General features: G+C 56.4%; 1 protein-coding gene across 2 annotated transcripts in view; it reads right to left on the reverse strand.

Annotated features, from left to right (window-relative positions):
• Nucleotides 1-13,661, reverse strand: part of LOC311529533 (WAP four-disulfide core domain protein 2-like) — a 31,759-nt gene that overhangs the window by 7,759 nt on the left and 10,339 nt on the right. Inside the window, exons 1-2 of one of the 2 annotated variants that reach the window (XM_084645511.1) lie at nucleotides 6,642-6,903; nucleotides 6,233-6,367 (exon numbers count right to left, since the gene is read on the reverse strand). In XM_084645511.1, coding sequence (XP_084501637.1) covers nucleotides 6,233-6,367; nucleotides 6,642-6,729 — 223 coding nt within the window. In that variant the 5' untranslated portion in view covers nucleotides 6,730-6,903. Of the gene's footprint in view, nucleotides 1-6,232; nucleotides 6,368-6,641; nucleotides 6,904-13,661 lie in introns of those variants that run through there. The other variant, XM_084645510.1, reaches the window with a different exon arrangement.

The following is a 13,661-nucleotide window of genomic DNA, read 5'->3' on the forward strand; positions in this document are numbered from 1 at the left end:
CACATGCCCCAGCCGGGCCCCAGGGTGCATCATGGCACCTGTTGAGGCTCTTGCACCCGCCCACCTCTAACGGCCCCTCCCCCAGCCTAAGGGGCGGAGCTACTGGACCCGGGTCTCAACTGCATTCGGGGCACAACCAATGGAAAAACAGGGACAGGAGTGAGGGTCACAGGGTCAAAATCAGGGAGCCAGAGGGGGAGACCGAGCAGAGACCCCCGGACAGCGCCCACTGCTCCTCGAAGGCATCTGGGAAGCCAGTGGACGCGGCCCAGAGGGACTCTGCCCGGAGCCGTGACCTGAGGAAAAGGACGTTCAGATGCAGAGTCTGTGGCTGGCGGGGGCTATATGTGCTGGGTCTCCCCCCCCGGCCCAGGAAAGGGACTCCTGTCCCCGCCTGCTGAGAGCCCACTCCATGTCCCTGCTGGCCCCTCGGCAGGACTCCCCGCCTCTCTGGGGATTATCCCCAGGCAGAAGGTTGATCTAGCACTGCAAGTAGCTTGAGTGTTCCCTTTCTTACAGACTCATAGACTTTAATGTCAGAAGGGACAATCCTGATCCCTCTCTGCTCATGGCAATTCCTCGCCTTCAGGCATTGCTCTCCTGGCCTTGCCACCTCTCTTCTCTCACCCGCTCCAGCAGCTGCCTCAGTAGCTGTTCTTGGGCCGTAGTTTATTTTCGGCCCACCAGCATTGTGTGTCCCCAGCCTGGAGATGGGACCGAGTCTCACAGAGGTGCAGCGAGCAATGCACATGGGCTGGGGGAGAAGGGACTCCTGGTTTTCCGGAGCCCAAACACGTCCCCCCCGGCCTCCCTTTGGCTGGGAGGAGGCTGCACGGTTTGCTGGGGTACTCTGAAGGGGCTGGGGGTTGGAGGAGCAGATATAAGCAGCTCTTGAGTCTCTTTCGCCTGCTATGGTGACTGACAGGCAGAGCACAAGGGCTTCCTGCCTCCCCGCGGGGTGTGGGGCGTGGGGCGTGGGGCTGCCTGCCTGCCACAGCTTCCAGAGCAAGTGGGGCAAAGTGCAGCTGCCCTGTGCCCACTGGATCTGAACAGTCAGCCTGGCACATTGCATGTTGGGATCTGTAGGGCCTGACTGGGGGTCTCAGACTAGTTTAACAGCACTGTAACTCCACGCACCTCACTGGGCCCCTCCTGTCCCCCTGCTGCACAGGCTTGTAGGTGACAGAAGAGCTAGCCAGAGCTCAGGCTGCAGTCTGCTTCCCAGCCAAACCGGGCTCAAAACTGAGCGAAGTCTGGGCAACTTCTGCTCAGAATAACTGCAAATCCCCGGGGGCCAGGAGGGGGATCGGGAGCATGGGGCCATGCATCTCTGCACAGGAGAATACAAACTGCCTTCAGACATGCCTGTCTGCCTGAGTCTGAGCCCCACCCAGGGCCCCACCTAATAAGAACATCAGAACGGCCACAGTGGGTCAGACCAATGTCCATCTAGCCCATTATCCTGGCTTCTGACAATGGCCAGTGCCAGATACTTCAGAGGCAGTGAACAGAACAGGGCAATTATCGAGTGATCCACCCCCTGTCATCTACTCCCAGGTTCTGGGAGTCAGGGGTTTAGGGACATAGAATCATAGAATAGAATCATAGAATATCAGGGTTGGAAGGGACCTCAGGAGGTCATCTAGTCCAACCCCCTGCTCAAAGCAGGACCAATCCCCAATTAAATCATCCCAGCCAGGGCTTTGTCAAGCCTGACCTTAAAAACTTCTAAGGAAGGAGATTCCACCACCTCCCTGGGTAACGCATTCCAGTGTTTCACCACCCTCCTAGTGAAAAAGTTTTTCCTAATATCCAACCTAAACCTCCCCCACTGCAACTTGAGACCATTACTCCTTGTCCTGTCCTCTTCTACCACTGAGAATAGTCTAGAACCATCCTCTCTGGAACCACCCCTCAGGTAGTTGAAAGCAGCTATCAAATCCCCCCTCATTCTTCTCTTCTGCAGACTAAACAATCCCAGTTCCCTCAGCCTCTCCTCATAAGTCATGTGTTCCAGTCCCCTAATCATTTTTGTTGCCCTTCGCTGGACTCTCTCCAATTTATCCACATCCTTCTTGTAGTGTGGGGCCCAAAACTGGACACAGTACTCCAGATGAGGCCTCACCAATGTCGAATAGAGGGGGACGATCACGTCCCTCGATCTGCTCGCTATGCCCCTACTTACACATCCCAAAATGCCATTGGCCTTCTTGGCAACAAGGGCACACTGCTGACTCATATCCAGCTTCTCGTCCACTGTCACCCCTGGGTCCTTTTCCACAGAACTGCTGCCTAGCCATTCGGTCCCTAGTCTGTAGCTGTGCATTGGGTTCTTCCGTCCTAAGTGCAGGACCCTGCACTTATCCTTATTGAACCTCATCAGATTTCTTTTGGCCCAATCCTCCAATTTGTCTAGGTCCCTCTGTATCCTATCCCTGCCCTCCAGCATATCTACCACTCCTCCCAGTTTAGTATCATCCGCAAATTTGCTGAGAGTGCAATCCACACCATCCTCCAGATCATTTATGAAGATATTGAACAAAACCGGCCCCAGGACCGACCCCTGGGGCACTCCACTTGACACCGGCTGCCAACTAGACATGGAGCCATTGATCACTACCCGTTGAGCCCGACAATCTAGCCAACATCCAGAGCATGGGGTTGCGTCCTTGACCATTGTGACGTTATGAGTGTAATATATCTCACTGAAAGGTGACAGGGCCAGAAAGAGTTAATTAACTCACAGACTGACCTGACCTATGGCCAAACTTTAAAGACTGGTTAGGAAGAGATGGAAATGGAGAGAGCTTTGAAATGCAAGTCTGCATTGTTAGAGGTAGAAGGGGAGATGTTTGCTCAGGTCTTGTGATGTCAGCAAACAAGTCTTGTCGATGGCTATAGCTTTGATTCAAAGATCAGTAAAGGACTATTAATATTTAGGAAGACACTGGAGTGAAATAGTACTGTTGTCTATATGTCACTGGGAAGGTTGTGATAGCCGGTATCTGAACTGTTGAATGGATAAATTACCCTGTGCTAATTGCCAGGATGTTTGGAAGAAGGAAAGTTAAGCCGATTGTTTTCTCAGGCCAAAAGGCTGCAGGAAATGTATAAAAACCTTGGGACATGATCCCTCTTCATCTCAGATCTGCTTTGGGTTTCAAGAAGGGGAAACCCTGAGCCCTAAGGATTGAGATCCCCAGTCACTGACTGGAGTCACCCTGAACAGGGACATTGGACTATAACCTATGGGCTATTTCTAAAAGGAATTTTGTCCACGACAAGCTCAGCTCTGCTCTGTATCTGAACCTCAAGAATTGAACTCAAGTCTGTCTGTATATTGATCTTTTAACCAGCACGCTCTCTCTTTTCTTTTTTAATAAATTTTAGTTTAGTTAATAAGAATTGACTATAAGCGTGTATTTGGGGTAAGATCTGAGTTATTATTTGACCTGCGTCTGGGGCTTGGTCCTTTGGGGTCAGGAGAACCTTTTCTTTTCTATGATGAAATAAGATTTTCAGAATTTATCATCCTATGTTTGACAGGTGTGTCTGGATGGAGCCAGAGGCTGGGCACTTTAAGAGAACTGCGTTGTTTGGACGTCTGAGTACCCAGGGAGGGGCTATAGAAGCTGTTTTGTGCTGGTTTGGTAAATCTAAGAACTGGAATATCCACCAGCGTTTGGGGTTTGTCTGCCCCATTCTGTTTGCAGTTCACCCTGATTGAGTGACCTCAGCAGGCTCCCACGGGCAGCCCCGTCACAACCATCTTGACTAATATTGATGGACCTAACGTCCAGGAACGTATCTAATTCTTTGTTGAACCCAGTTATGCTGTTGGCCTCCATAACATCCCCTGGCAACGAGTTCCTCTGACTGTGCGTTGGGTGAAGACATACTTCCTTTTGTTTGTTTTAAACCTGCTGCCTATTCATTTCATTGGGTGATCTTGGTTCTTGTGTTATATGTAAAGGTAAATAACACTTCACTTCCTCCACTCCAGCCATGATTTTATAGATCTCTGTCACATCCCCCCACAGTCGTCTCTTCTCCAAGCTGGACAGTGCCAGTCTTTTTAATCTCTCATAAATCGAAGCTGTTCCAGTCAGGCGGAAGCTGAATTGAAGCTGTTCTATACCCCCAATCATTTTTTTGCTGTTTTCTGAACCTTTTCCAGTTTTAATATCTCTTTGGTAAGATGGAGGCAACCAGAACTGCACGCAGTATTCAAGGTGTGGGCGTACCACGGACTTATATAGTGGCATCATGATATTTACTTTCTTATTATCTATCCCTTTCCTAATGGTTCCTAACACTGTTCGCTTTTTTGACTGCCGCTGCACATCGGGTGGTAACAGCTAATTTAGACCCCATCGTTTTTATGTAGAGTTGGGATGATGTTTTCCAATGCGCCTTACTTTGGATTTATCAACATTAAATTTCATCTGCCACTTTTTGTAAGATCCCTTGGTAACTCTTCGCAGTCTGCTTTCGACTTCACTCTCCTCAGTAATTTTGTATCATCTACAAATTTTGCCACCTCACTGTTTACCCCTTTTTCCAGATCATTTATGAACATGATGAACAGCACCGGTCCCAGTACAGATCCCCGGGGGACCCCACTATTTATCTCTCTCCACTGTGAAAACTGACCATTGATTCCTACCCTTTGTTTAAGTGAGCTGTAGCTCACGAAAGCTCATGCTCAAATAAATTGGTTAGTCTCTAAGGTGCCACAAGTCCTCCTTTTCTTTTTGCGAATACAGACTAACACGGCTGCTACTCTGAAACCTATCTTTAACGAGTTACTTATCCCATGACAGCTTACTTTGCTTAAGAGCCTTTGGTGAGGGACATTTGTCAAAGGCTTTCTGAAAGTCCAAATACATTATATCCACTGGATCATCCTTTTCCACTTGTTTGTTGACCCCCTCAAATAATTGTAACAGATTGGTGAGGCATGGTTTCCTCTTACAAAATCCGTGTTGACTCTTCCTCACGAAATCTTGTTCATTTGTGTGTCTGATAATTCTGTTCTTTACTATAGTTTCAACCAATTTGCCTGGTACTGAAGTTAGGCTTACAGGCCTGTAATTGCCAGGTGTTACATTTGCTACCTGGTGCAGCTCCAACCCGGAGCCCCAGCTCAGGAACTGGGCAGCGCCCAGCGCAGCCCCCACCCAGGCCCTCAGCTCAGGAACTGTGCAGCGCCCGGCGCAGCCCCCACCCAGGCCCTCAGCTCAGGAACTGTGCAGCGCCCGGCGCAGCCCCCACCCGGGGCCCCAGCTCAGGAACTGTGCAGCGCCCGGCGCAGCCCCCACCCGGGGCCCCAGCTCAGGAACTGTGCAGCGCCCGGCGCAGCCCCCACCCGGGGCCCCAGCTCAGGAACTGGGCAGCGCCCGGCGCAGCCCCCACCCGGGCCCTCAGCTCAGGAACTGTGCAGCGCCCGGCGCAGCCCCCACCCGGGGCCCCAGCTCAGGAACTGTGCAGCGCCCGGCGCAGCCCCCACCCGGGGCCCCAGCTCAGGAACTGGGCAGCGCCCGGCGCAGCCCCCACCCGGGCCCTCAGCTCAGGAACTGTGCAGCGCCCGGCGCAGCCCCCACCCGGGGCCCCAGCTCAGGAACTGTGCAGCGCCCGGCGCAGCCCCCACCCGGGGCCCCAGCTCAGGAACTGGGCAGCGCCCGGCGCAGCCCCCACCCGGGCCCTCAGCTCAGGAACTGTGCAGCGCCCGGCGCAGCCCCCACCCGGGGCCCCAGCTCAGGAACTGTGCAGCGCCCGGCGCAGCCCCCACCCGGGGCCCCAGCTCAGGAACTGTGCAGCGCCCGGCGCAGCCCCCACCCGGGGCCCCAGCTCAGGAACTGGGCAGCGCCCGGCGCAGCCCCCACCCGGGGCCCCAGCTCAGGAACTACAGTGCCCGGCCTGGTGGGGGCCCTCCCCCCACCTGGGGCCTGCAGGCACCGCCACTTAGCACAGGTGCTGACCAGAAGCCCAGCACGGTGGAGCTGAGCTGCACACAGCAATCCCTGCGTGTTGGAGAGACGTCCCCCAGCTCCCTTCACACCCCCCGGCCTGTGTCAACTGCTACTTCCGCACGACCCGGCCACTCAACACACCTGGCAGTGTCAGGTGGAGCCCAGGTCAAAGTGCTCCCAGCCAGTTGCCCCCTGGGCAGGGCAGTGGCGGGGACACAGTGGGCCGGGCGACCCGCAGGAGCGCTAAGGGGGCGCGTTACCGTTGGGGATCTGACAGGACCAGCCGCAGCCTGTCTGGCAGCACTTGAGGTTCTCCTCGCAGTCGCTGTCGGTCTGGCATTCCTCCGTGCAGTTAGCCGCCTCCACCACTGTGTCTGGGCACACGCCCTCTTTCTCTGAAACAGGAAAGGCCAGGGTCACGCTGGTCCCAGGGAGAGGGCCAGGCTGTGGGCCCAGAGTCCCCGAGGACCAGGGCCCACGGACATTGTTCATGGTGAGAGCTCTGGAGCACCCGCAAGCTAGAGCGTGTGGGGCCAGGTCCTGGCTCCATCCTGGCTCTTGATGCACCAGACCCCCTCCCCCCCCGGGGGCCCTCCAGCCAAAGCGCTGCGTACATAGGACCGGTGCCCTCGGCGGGGACATGGGCTGGGGCGTGGCGTTCCTACTCACTTGTAACGTTGTGGCCAGATGCAGACGACAGCTCGGCCCAGAGAGCCAAGAGCCCCACGAGGAGGACCATGCTGCTGGACTTCACCATGGTGCTGTGGGGAGCCAGCTCCGACTGTCCAGACCTACCCAGGCTGGGCTTTAAGCTTTCCCACAGGTGGGGCTGCAGCCAGGGAGGGAGGGGACTGGTTCCCAGGTGATTTATAGGGAAGGGGAGAGTCGCGCTCCCTCTTCATTCCATTGCACAATCCGCGGGTATCAGGTATCTGCTCTGGCCCGCCTGCGAACCAGGAAGTGAGAGCTCGGAAGGGACCCAGCATCTTCTGTACACAGTGGGCAGGCTGACAGCAAGTTGCTGCAGCTCCTGGGCAGCCCCCTGTGGCCACCGCCGGCCCCAGACAGGTGGAGGCCAGGGCGATTCAAGAACTTGCTTCTCATGCAGGTTTCCTGGGAGCAGCTGGGGTTTGCAGCTCCCCCAGGGGTGTTTCTGTGGGTGACACATCTCAGGGGCTGCTGCATCCTGGTGAGCGGGAGAATCACAGGCTGAACATGCTCCGTGCGTCGCCGAGCGTGGCTCCGAATAGCTGTGCCCTCGTGGCCCATCGGGACAGATGGCTCAGTGTCTGAGAGCTGGGGCAGTGGAAGCAGCCTGGGTCCCCCCAAACTGCAGCAGGTTGGACACAGAAACCCAAGGACTGTGGTTTCATAGAGTCACAGAACTTAAGACAAAAAGAGACCCTTAGATCATCCAGTCTGGCCTCCTGTAGCTCACAGGCCACAGAATTTCTCCTGGCCCTCCGGTACTGAGCCCAATCACCTGTGTTTGACTAAAGCACCTCCCAGAAAGGCTCCAGCCTGCATTGGAAGCATCAAGAGAAGGAGACTTCACATTTCCCGGGGGAGTTTGGTCCAGTGGCTGATCCTGCACTGTTAACAGTTTGTGCCTTCCGCCTGACTGGAACGAGTCCGGGTCTAGCTTCCAGCCACTGGCTCCTGTCCTGCCTTTCCCCTGCAATACCTGGGAGTTTCTCTCCATGAAGGGAGGTAACTGAGGACACTGTTGAATGGCGTGGGGCCTAGACCTGATCCCTTAGCAACCCCCTTAGAAACGCCCCCCTGCACTGACGCTTCCCTGGTTGGGTTGTGGCAGGGGTGCACTGACCCCCGACGGCTTGCGGAAATCACTCCCCCACAGCTCCACTGTGCAGCCTCCGGGGTGGAAAGCAGCTGCCACTGTGCTAGCAACACTCCCGCCTCCTGTTTGGGAGGGGACAGGAGGAATCCGCTCTGCGGCTGAGACTGCAAAACCTGTACGAGCTAAAGGCGTGACGGGGCGCAAGAGAGCTGACATGATCGCAGGCCCTCGGAGAGCACGGTGATGGACTCACCCGCCAAGAGCTCAGCGCAGCTCCCGCTGTCCCAGCTCAGGGGAAGTGGGGCAGTTTGTCTGAACCAAAAGCCTGTGAGCACTGGGCTGGGAGTAGCAGCCGCTGCGCCCATCCCTGTGGCCACCCAGAAGCAGCGTCCTTTCACAGACCTGAATGAATTCAGCTTTTCAGTGCTCTCAAGAGGGAAGGGAGGGTGTTGTCACCCCATGTTATGGAGCGTGGCAGGTGAATGTCCATGTCTTCTTAACCCCATGTCTCAGGTGGGGAAACTGAGGCACAGCCAGAGACTGACTTGCTCCAGGCAACATTGGACACGGAAGCAGCATCTGCTGCAGGCAGACGTGTCCGTGTCACAGGAACATGGCACAGGCTTTGGGCACACGTCTAGGCTCTGGGCGAGCTCTCGAGGCTCTGAGGTCACACGGAGTTTGGCAGCACTGTCCCTGTGCATACTGCCAAGTAATTTAAAGTCCAGAGTCAACAATGAGGCAAGGTGTGGAGCAGCTGTAAATCAGTGGGCTGTTTGCTCTCGCACACACTGCTCGGGGAGTGAGGGAGCGTTTATGGAATAACAAAGCCAGGGTTGACACCCAGAAGCACCGCAGGAGAGGGTGAGGAGAGGGCGCTTTCACATAACCTGCACCGTACCGGGACTCCGTCAGAGCAGAGGGAAGGGGAGGACAAAGCAGGGATGAACCCCATAAATCCTTCCCCATGGCCCCATGGGGAGGGGCAGCAGCCAAGTGGTGATCCATGTGTGGGGAGCATGCCAGCGGAGGCATGCTCCCAGATGACCTAGGTGTGCAATTGAGTATCTGATCTACGCACAGTCCCAGCGAGGTCATGCACAGGCCGGAGACCTACATGCCCAGCTGGGGTAGCTGATTGCGGCGCTGAGGCGCACAGATTGCATGTCTTTGTCTGATGTCTGGAGCAAGCGTCAACACCAGGCAACGGTGAGGTCCTTACACCAGGACTTGGGCCGTGGGGAAGAGCGACGCCTCAGCACCATTCAGCTGCATCATGCAGATCCCGACGGCTTTACGCCTGCAATAGGGTAACACTGTCCAGCCCTCGTACCCCACAGCAGCCAATGACAGTTACCTTGGACGACGTAATGCTTCTAGCTTTGGTTTCTATTGGCTGGGTGCTGTTGTCACTCAATAGCCTTGCTAGAGAGCTGCGTGGATGGTGCTCCGGTTTCTCTAGCTTGGAGCAGACTCTGGTTCTACTGGTGAAGCTGAAGCAAGGGCTCTCTCTGAACTAGCCAAGTGGTGCCCGTTCACGTCCCCCTCCAGGCACAACAGCACCTGGGGTTGGACTGGAGCACAGCAGCTCCTGGAGGGCTCTCCACATCCCCATGCTGGGGAGGATGGCGGGGGGCCCGTTTCCACCAGAGGGACTGGTGTAGGTACATGGACATCACCCTGTGGCATCTGGGGGAGCCTAAGGTGACCTGAGACAATCCCCAGGAGTGGCAGGCAGGCAGGTTGTCAGTTCTTGTGGCAGGGAGCAGCTTGTGTTCTGTTTGTACAGCGCCTAGCGCCGCGGGGCTGTGGCCCATGATAGGGGCTCCGAGGTGCTCTGACCATACAGATATCAGATAATACCAGGCAACATGCTAAATGGTGTTTCCTCTTCCACCGCAGCCAGGAAATCCATTGTTTGGCTGCCCGCCTGCCAAGGTCCCCGTGTGCTGCCCACACATGGGACACAGGAACTGACCAGTTACAAGTTGCCAGCATCAAACCCCTCCCCATGGCTGACTCAGGCCTGTTAGATGGGCTTGGGAGAGTTGGCTTCGGGAGGGCTGAAGACAGCCACAGAGAGCCCCGCTGAGCAAGGGGGCTGCACCCCTAGCCCTAATCAGACTTCCCCTTGCGAAGGAGAACCCGCTGTCCCATCTGCCTTGGCAGGAGAGAGTCCAAGCTGGCCCTGCGAGGCCCATGGCCTCGGTGCTAAGGGCTTGGGAGATCAACAGCAGAACCTCAAAGTGTCTCCAAGGGGATCGGAGCCAATTGCCCTCTGCCCAGCTCAGCCCGCGGGACACAGCTGTCTGCTCAAGAAGCACTTGGAACCGTACTGACGGCTGAGCTCTAAAGAGAGAGAAATTGGCCCCTCTGCTTCCCCTTGGCTGTTGGGAGCAGCCCGTGCTCTAGCTACTGGCCAGCATCCGCTAAACTGCCTCCCTCCCCTTGGCCGGCCCGGAGGGGTGAGTCCTGTCAGCTACCGACAGGTCGTCTTTACCGGTTTGCCTGGCGTGGTGGATTGCGTCCTGGCTCTTCTCCTCCCTTCGGCTCAGAAGGACTCTGGCCTGGAGGCTTTTCCTCGCTCTGGAGGCAGTCAGAGACCCAGCCTCACTGCTATTTCTGTTACCATAGCGCCCGGGAGCCCCAGGGTGTCCAGTGCTGTTCAAACACAGAACAGGCCAGGCCCTGCCCCAAAGAGCTGACCGCCTCCGTATGAGACAGGAGACAACGGGTGGCGCAAGGGGAGAGCACAAGGAAACAAGGAGACAACAGTGATCTGCATGGTCAGCCATGGTACCCGATGGGGCACGTGTGCTGGACATCAGCACCCACGCTTCACAGCAGAGCAGAGGCACCAAGGAGGGTAATGTCCCTGTGAGTAACGCCTGTTGCTGTTACAGAGAGGTTCGCCCTGGGCGAATCGGCCCCTCATCACCTCACCGCACTTGAGCACCCTCAGGCCTGCAATGCCTCGTCCAGATACGTGGGATCTTCCACCTTACGGAGCCCAGGAGAGTGGAGTAACCTGGACTCATAACTCCAGGCACAGCCAGCCTGAGAGCAGTGCTGCTGGGGCGTTGTCTGATGGTACTGATGTACCCACAGCAAATCCATCCTCCCCTTCCTGTTCCGGGCTTCCCCTCTGTTCCCCTTGTGTCACAGGGTCCCCGGGCAATGCTCTGGAACGGCTCCCTATAGGCAGGACCCTGGTGAGGTCTCCTCTCTGGGAGCAGCCTGTCTTCAGGACACACAGCTCACACAGCTTCCACCTTCCTGGGTCTGACCTCAGAGCATTCAGCCTCCTCTGCCCCTCCGTGCGCTTCCCACAGCGAGTCCGCCCAGGTGGGGTCTTGGGGAAGCCAGAGGGTCCTGCACCCAACTCCGCAGTCAGATGTGACTCTCAGCCAGCCAGTAAAACAGAGGTTTATTAGACGACAGGAACATGGTCTAACACAGAGCTTGTAGGTACAGAGAACAGGGCCCCTGTCACAGAGTGTGGGGGAGTCCAGGCCCTGCACCCCTCTTCCTGGGAATCATGGTGACTCTCAGCCAGCCAGTAAAATGGAAGGTTTATTGGACAATAGGAACACGGTCTAAAACAGAGCTTGTGGGTTCAACCAGGACCCCTCAGTCAAGTCCTTCTGGGGGAGCAGGGAGCTTAGACCCCAGCCCTGGGGTTCCCTGTGTTCCTCCACCCAGCAACAAACTGAAACTAAACCCCCCCAGCAGGCTCCCTTCTGCAGCCTCTGTTCACATTCCCGGGCAGAGGTGTTACCTCCCCCACCCCCTCCCGGCTCAGGTTACAGGCTCTCAGGTCTCCCATTGAAACTCCCCTGCCACATTCCCAGATCAACACTCCCCCCTCCCTGCTGCGTCCCATCTCTCCCCCCTTCGAGACTGAACTGAGCAGGGTCACTCTGACCAGTGACCTGGGAAAGTTCGGGGCCCCCTCTCCGGGACAGCACATCCGCTATCAGGTTGGCACTTCCCTTCACGTGGACCACGTCCATGTCGTAATCCTGCAGGAGCAGACTCCACCTCAGGAATTTGGCGTTGGCTCCTTTCATCTGGTGCAGCCAGGTCAGGGGAGAGTGGTCGGTGTACACGGTGAAGTGTCGCCCGAAGAGATAGGGCTCTAGTTTCTTGAGGGCCCACACCATGGCCAGGCACTCCTTCTCGATGGCCGCGTAGTGTTGCTCCCGGGGTAGCAACTTCTTGCTCAGGTACATGATGGGGTGTCTCTCCCCCTTTTCATCCTCCTGCCCAGTCCTGTGTCTGAGGCGTCGGTGAACACCATAAAGGGCTTGTCAAAGTCTGGGTTTGCCAGAACTGGGCCACTGACCAGAGCCTCCTTCAGCACCCGGAAAGCCACCTGGCACTGCTCGGTCCAGACCACCTTGTCTGGCTTCCCCTTCTTGCATAGCTCATTGATGAGGCCGGCTATGGCACTAAAGTGGGGCACAAACCTTCAATAGTATCCTGCCAACCCAATAAAGTCGAAACCTGCTTTCTGATGTGGGGAGTGGGCCAGTCTCTGATCACCTCCACCTTAGCTGGTTCCGGCTTTAGGCGGCCGCTCCCCGCCCGATGGCCCAGGTAAGATACTTCAGCCATCCCCACCTTGCACTTCTCCGCTTTTACAGTCAGCCCAGCCCCTTGGAGTCAGTCTAGCACTTGCCTAACCTGGGACACATGGTCCTCCCAGGTCTGGCTAAAGACACAGATGTCATCAATATATGCCACAGCAAATCTCTCCATCCCCCTCAGTAGCTGGTCCACCACGTACTGGAAGGTGGCCGGCGCTCCCTTGAGGCCGAAAGGCAGGGTCAGGAACTCATAGAGCCCCAGAGGGGTGATAAAGGCAGATTTCAGCCTGGCATCTGCATCCAGCGGCACTTGCCAGTAGCCCTTTGTAAGATCCATGGTGGTAAGGTAGCGAGCTCCTCCCAATTTGTGTAGGAGCTCATCAGGCCTGGGCATGGGGTAGGCATCCGATACAGTGATGGCATTGAAAGATTCCGATAGTTCACACAGAACCGGATCAACCTGCCCTTTTTGGGGACCAGCACCACCAGCAAGGCCCAAGGGCTGGCAGATGGTTGGATCACCCCCAAAGCCAGCATGTCCCTGACCTCTCTTTCCAGGTCCTGAGCAATTTTCCCTGTGACTCGGAAGGGGGAGCATCTTATCGGTGGGTGCGACCCTGTCTGCACCCGGTGGACAGTCAGATTAGTGAGTCCAGGCTGGTTGGAAAACAGCTGTCGGTACGGATGCAGCACCTCCCTGACCTCAGCTTGCTGGGCAGGGGTTAGCTGATCCGAGAGGGGAATTGTTTCCAGGGGGGAACCAGCTCTGGTCCCAGGGAATAGATCTACTAAAGGGTCATCTCCCTGCTCTTCCCACTGTCCACACACGGCCAACACCGCATTCCCCCTGGCATAATATGGCTTCATCATATTCACATGGTACACCCGGCGGTGGTGTGCCCGGTTCGACAGCTCCACCACATAGTTTACCTCATTGAGCTACTTGACGACCTTGAAAGGGCCCTCCCAGGCGGCCTGTAGTTTGTTCTTTCTCACGGGGATGAGAACCATCACCGGATCCCCGGTGGCGTAGGCACGGGCCCGCGCCGTGCGGTCATACCAGACCTTCTGCTTCTTCTGGGCTCTGGCCAGATTCTCCCTGGCCAGGCCCATGAGTTCAGCAAGTCTCTCTCAGAAGATCAGGACATACTCCACCACTGACTCTCCATCGGGAGTGGCCTTCCCCTCCCACTCGTCTCTCATCAGGTCCAGGGGGCCCCTCACCCTTCTGCCATATAACAGTTCAAATGGCAAGAATCCGGTAGACTCAACCCCTCCCCCATGCCTAGGTAGGAAGGG

The sequence above is a fragment of the Lepidochelys olivacea genome (assembly GCF_965140295.1).
Source record: "Lepidochelys olivacea isolate rLepOli2 genome assembly, chromosome: 13".
Lineage (NCBI taxonomy): Eukaryota > Metazoa > Chordata > Testudines > Cheloniidae > Lepidochelys > Lepidochelys olivacea.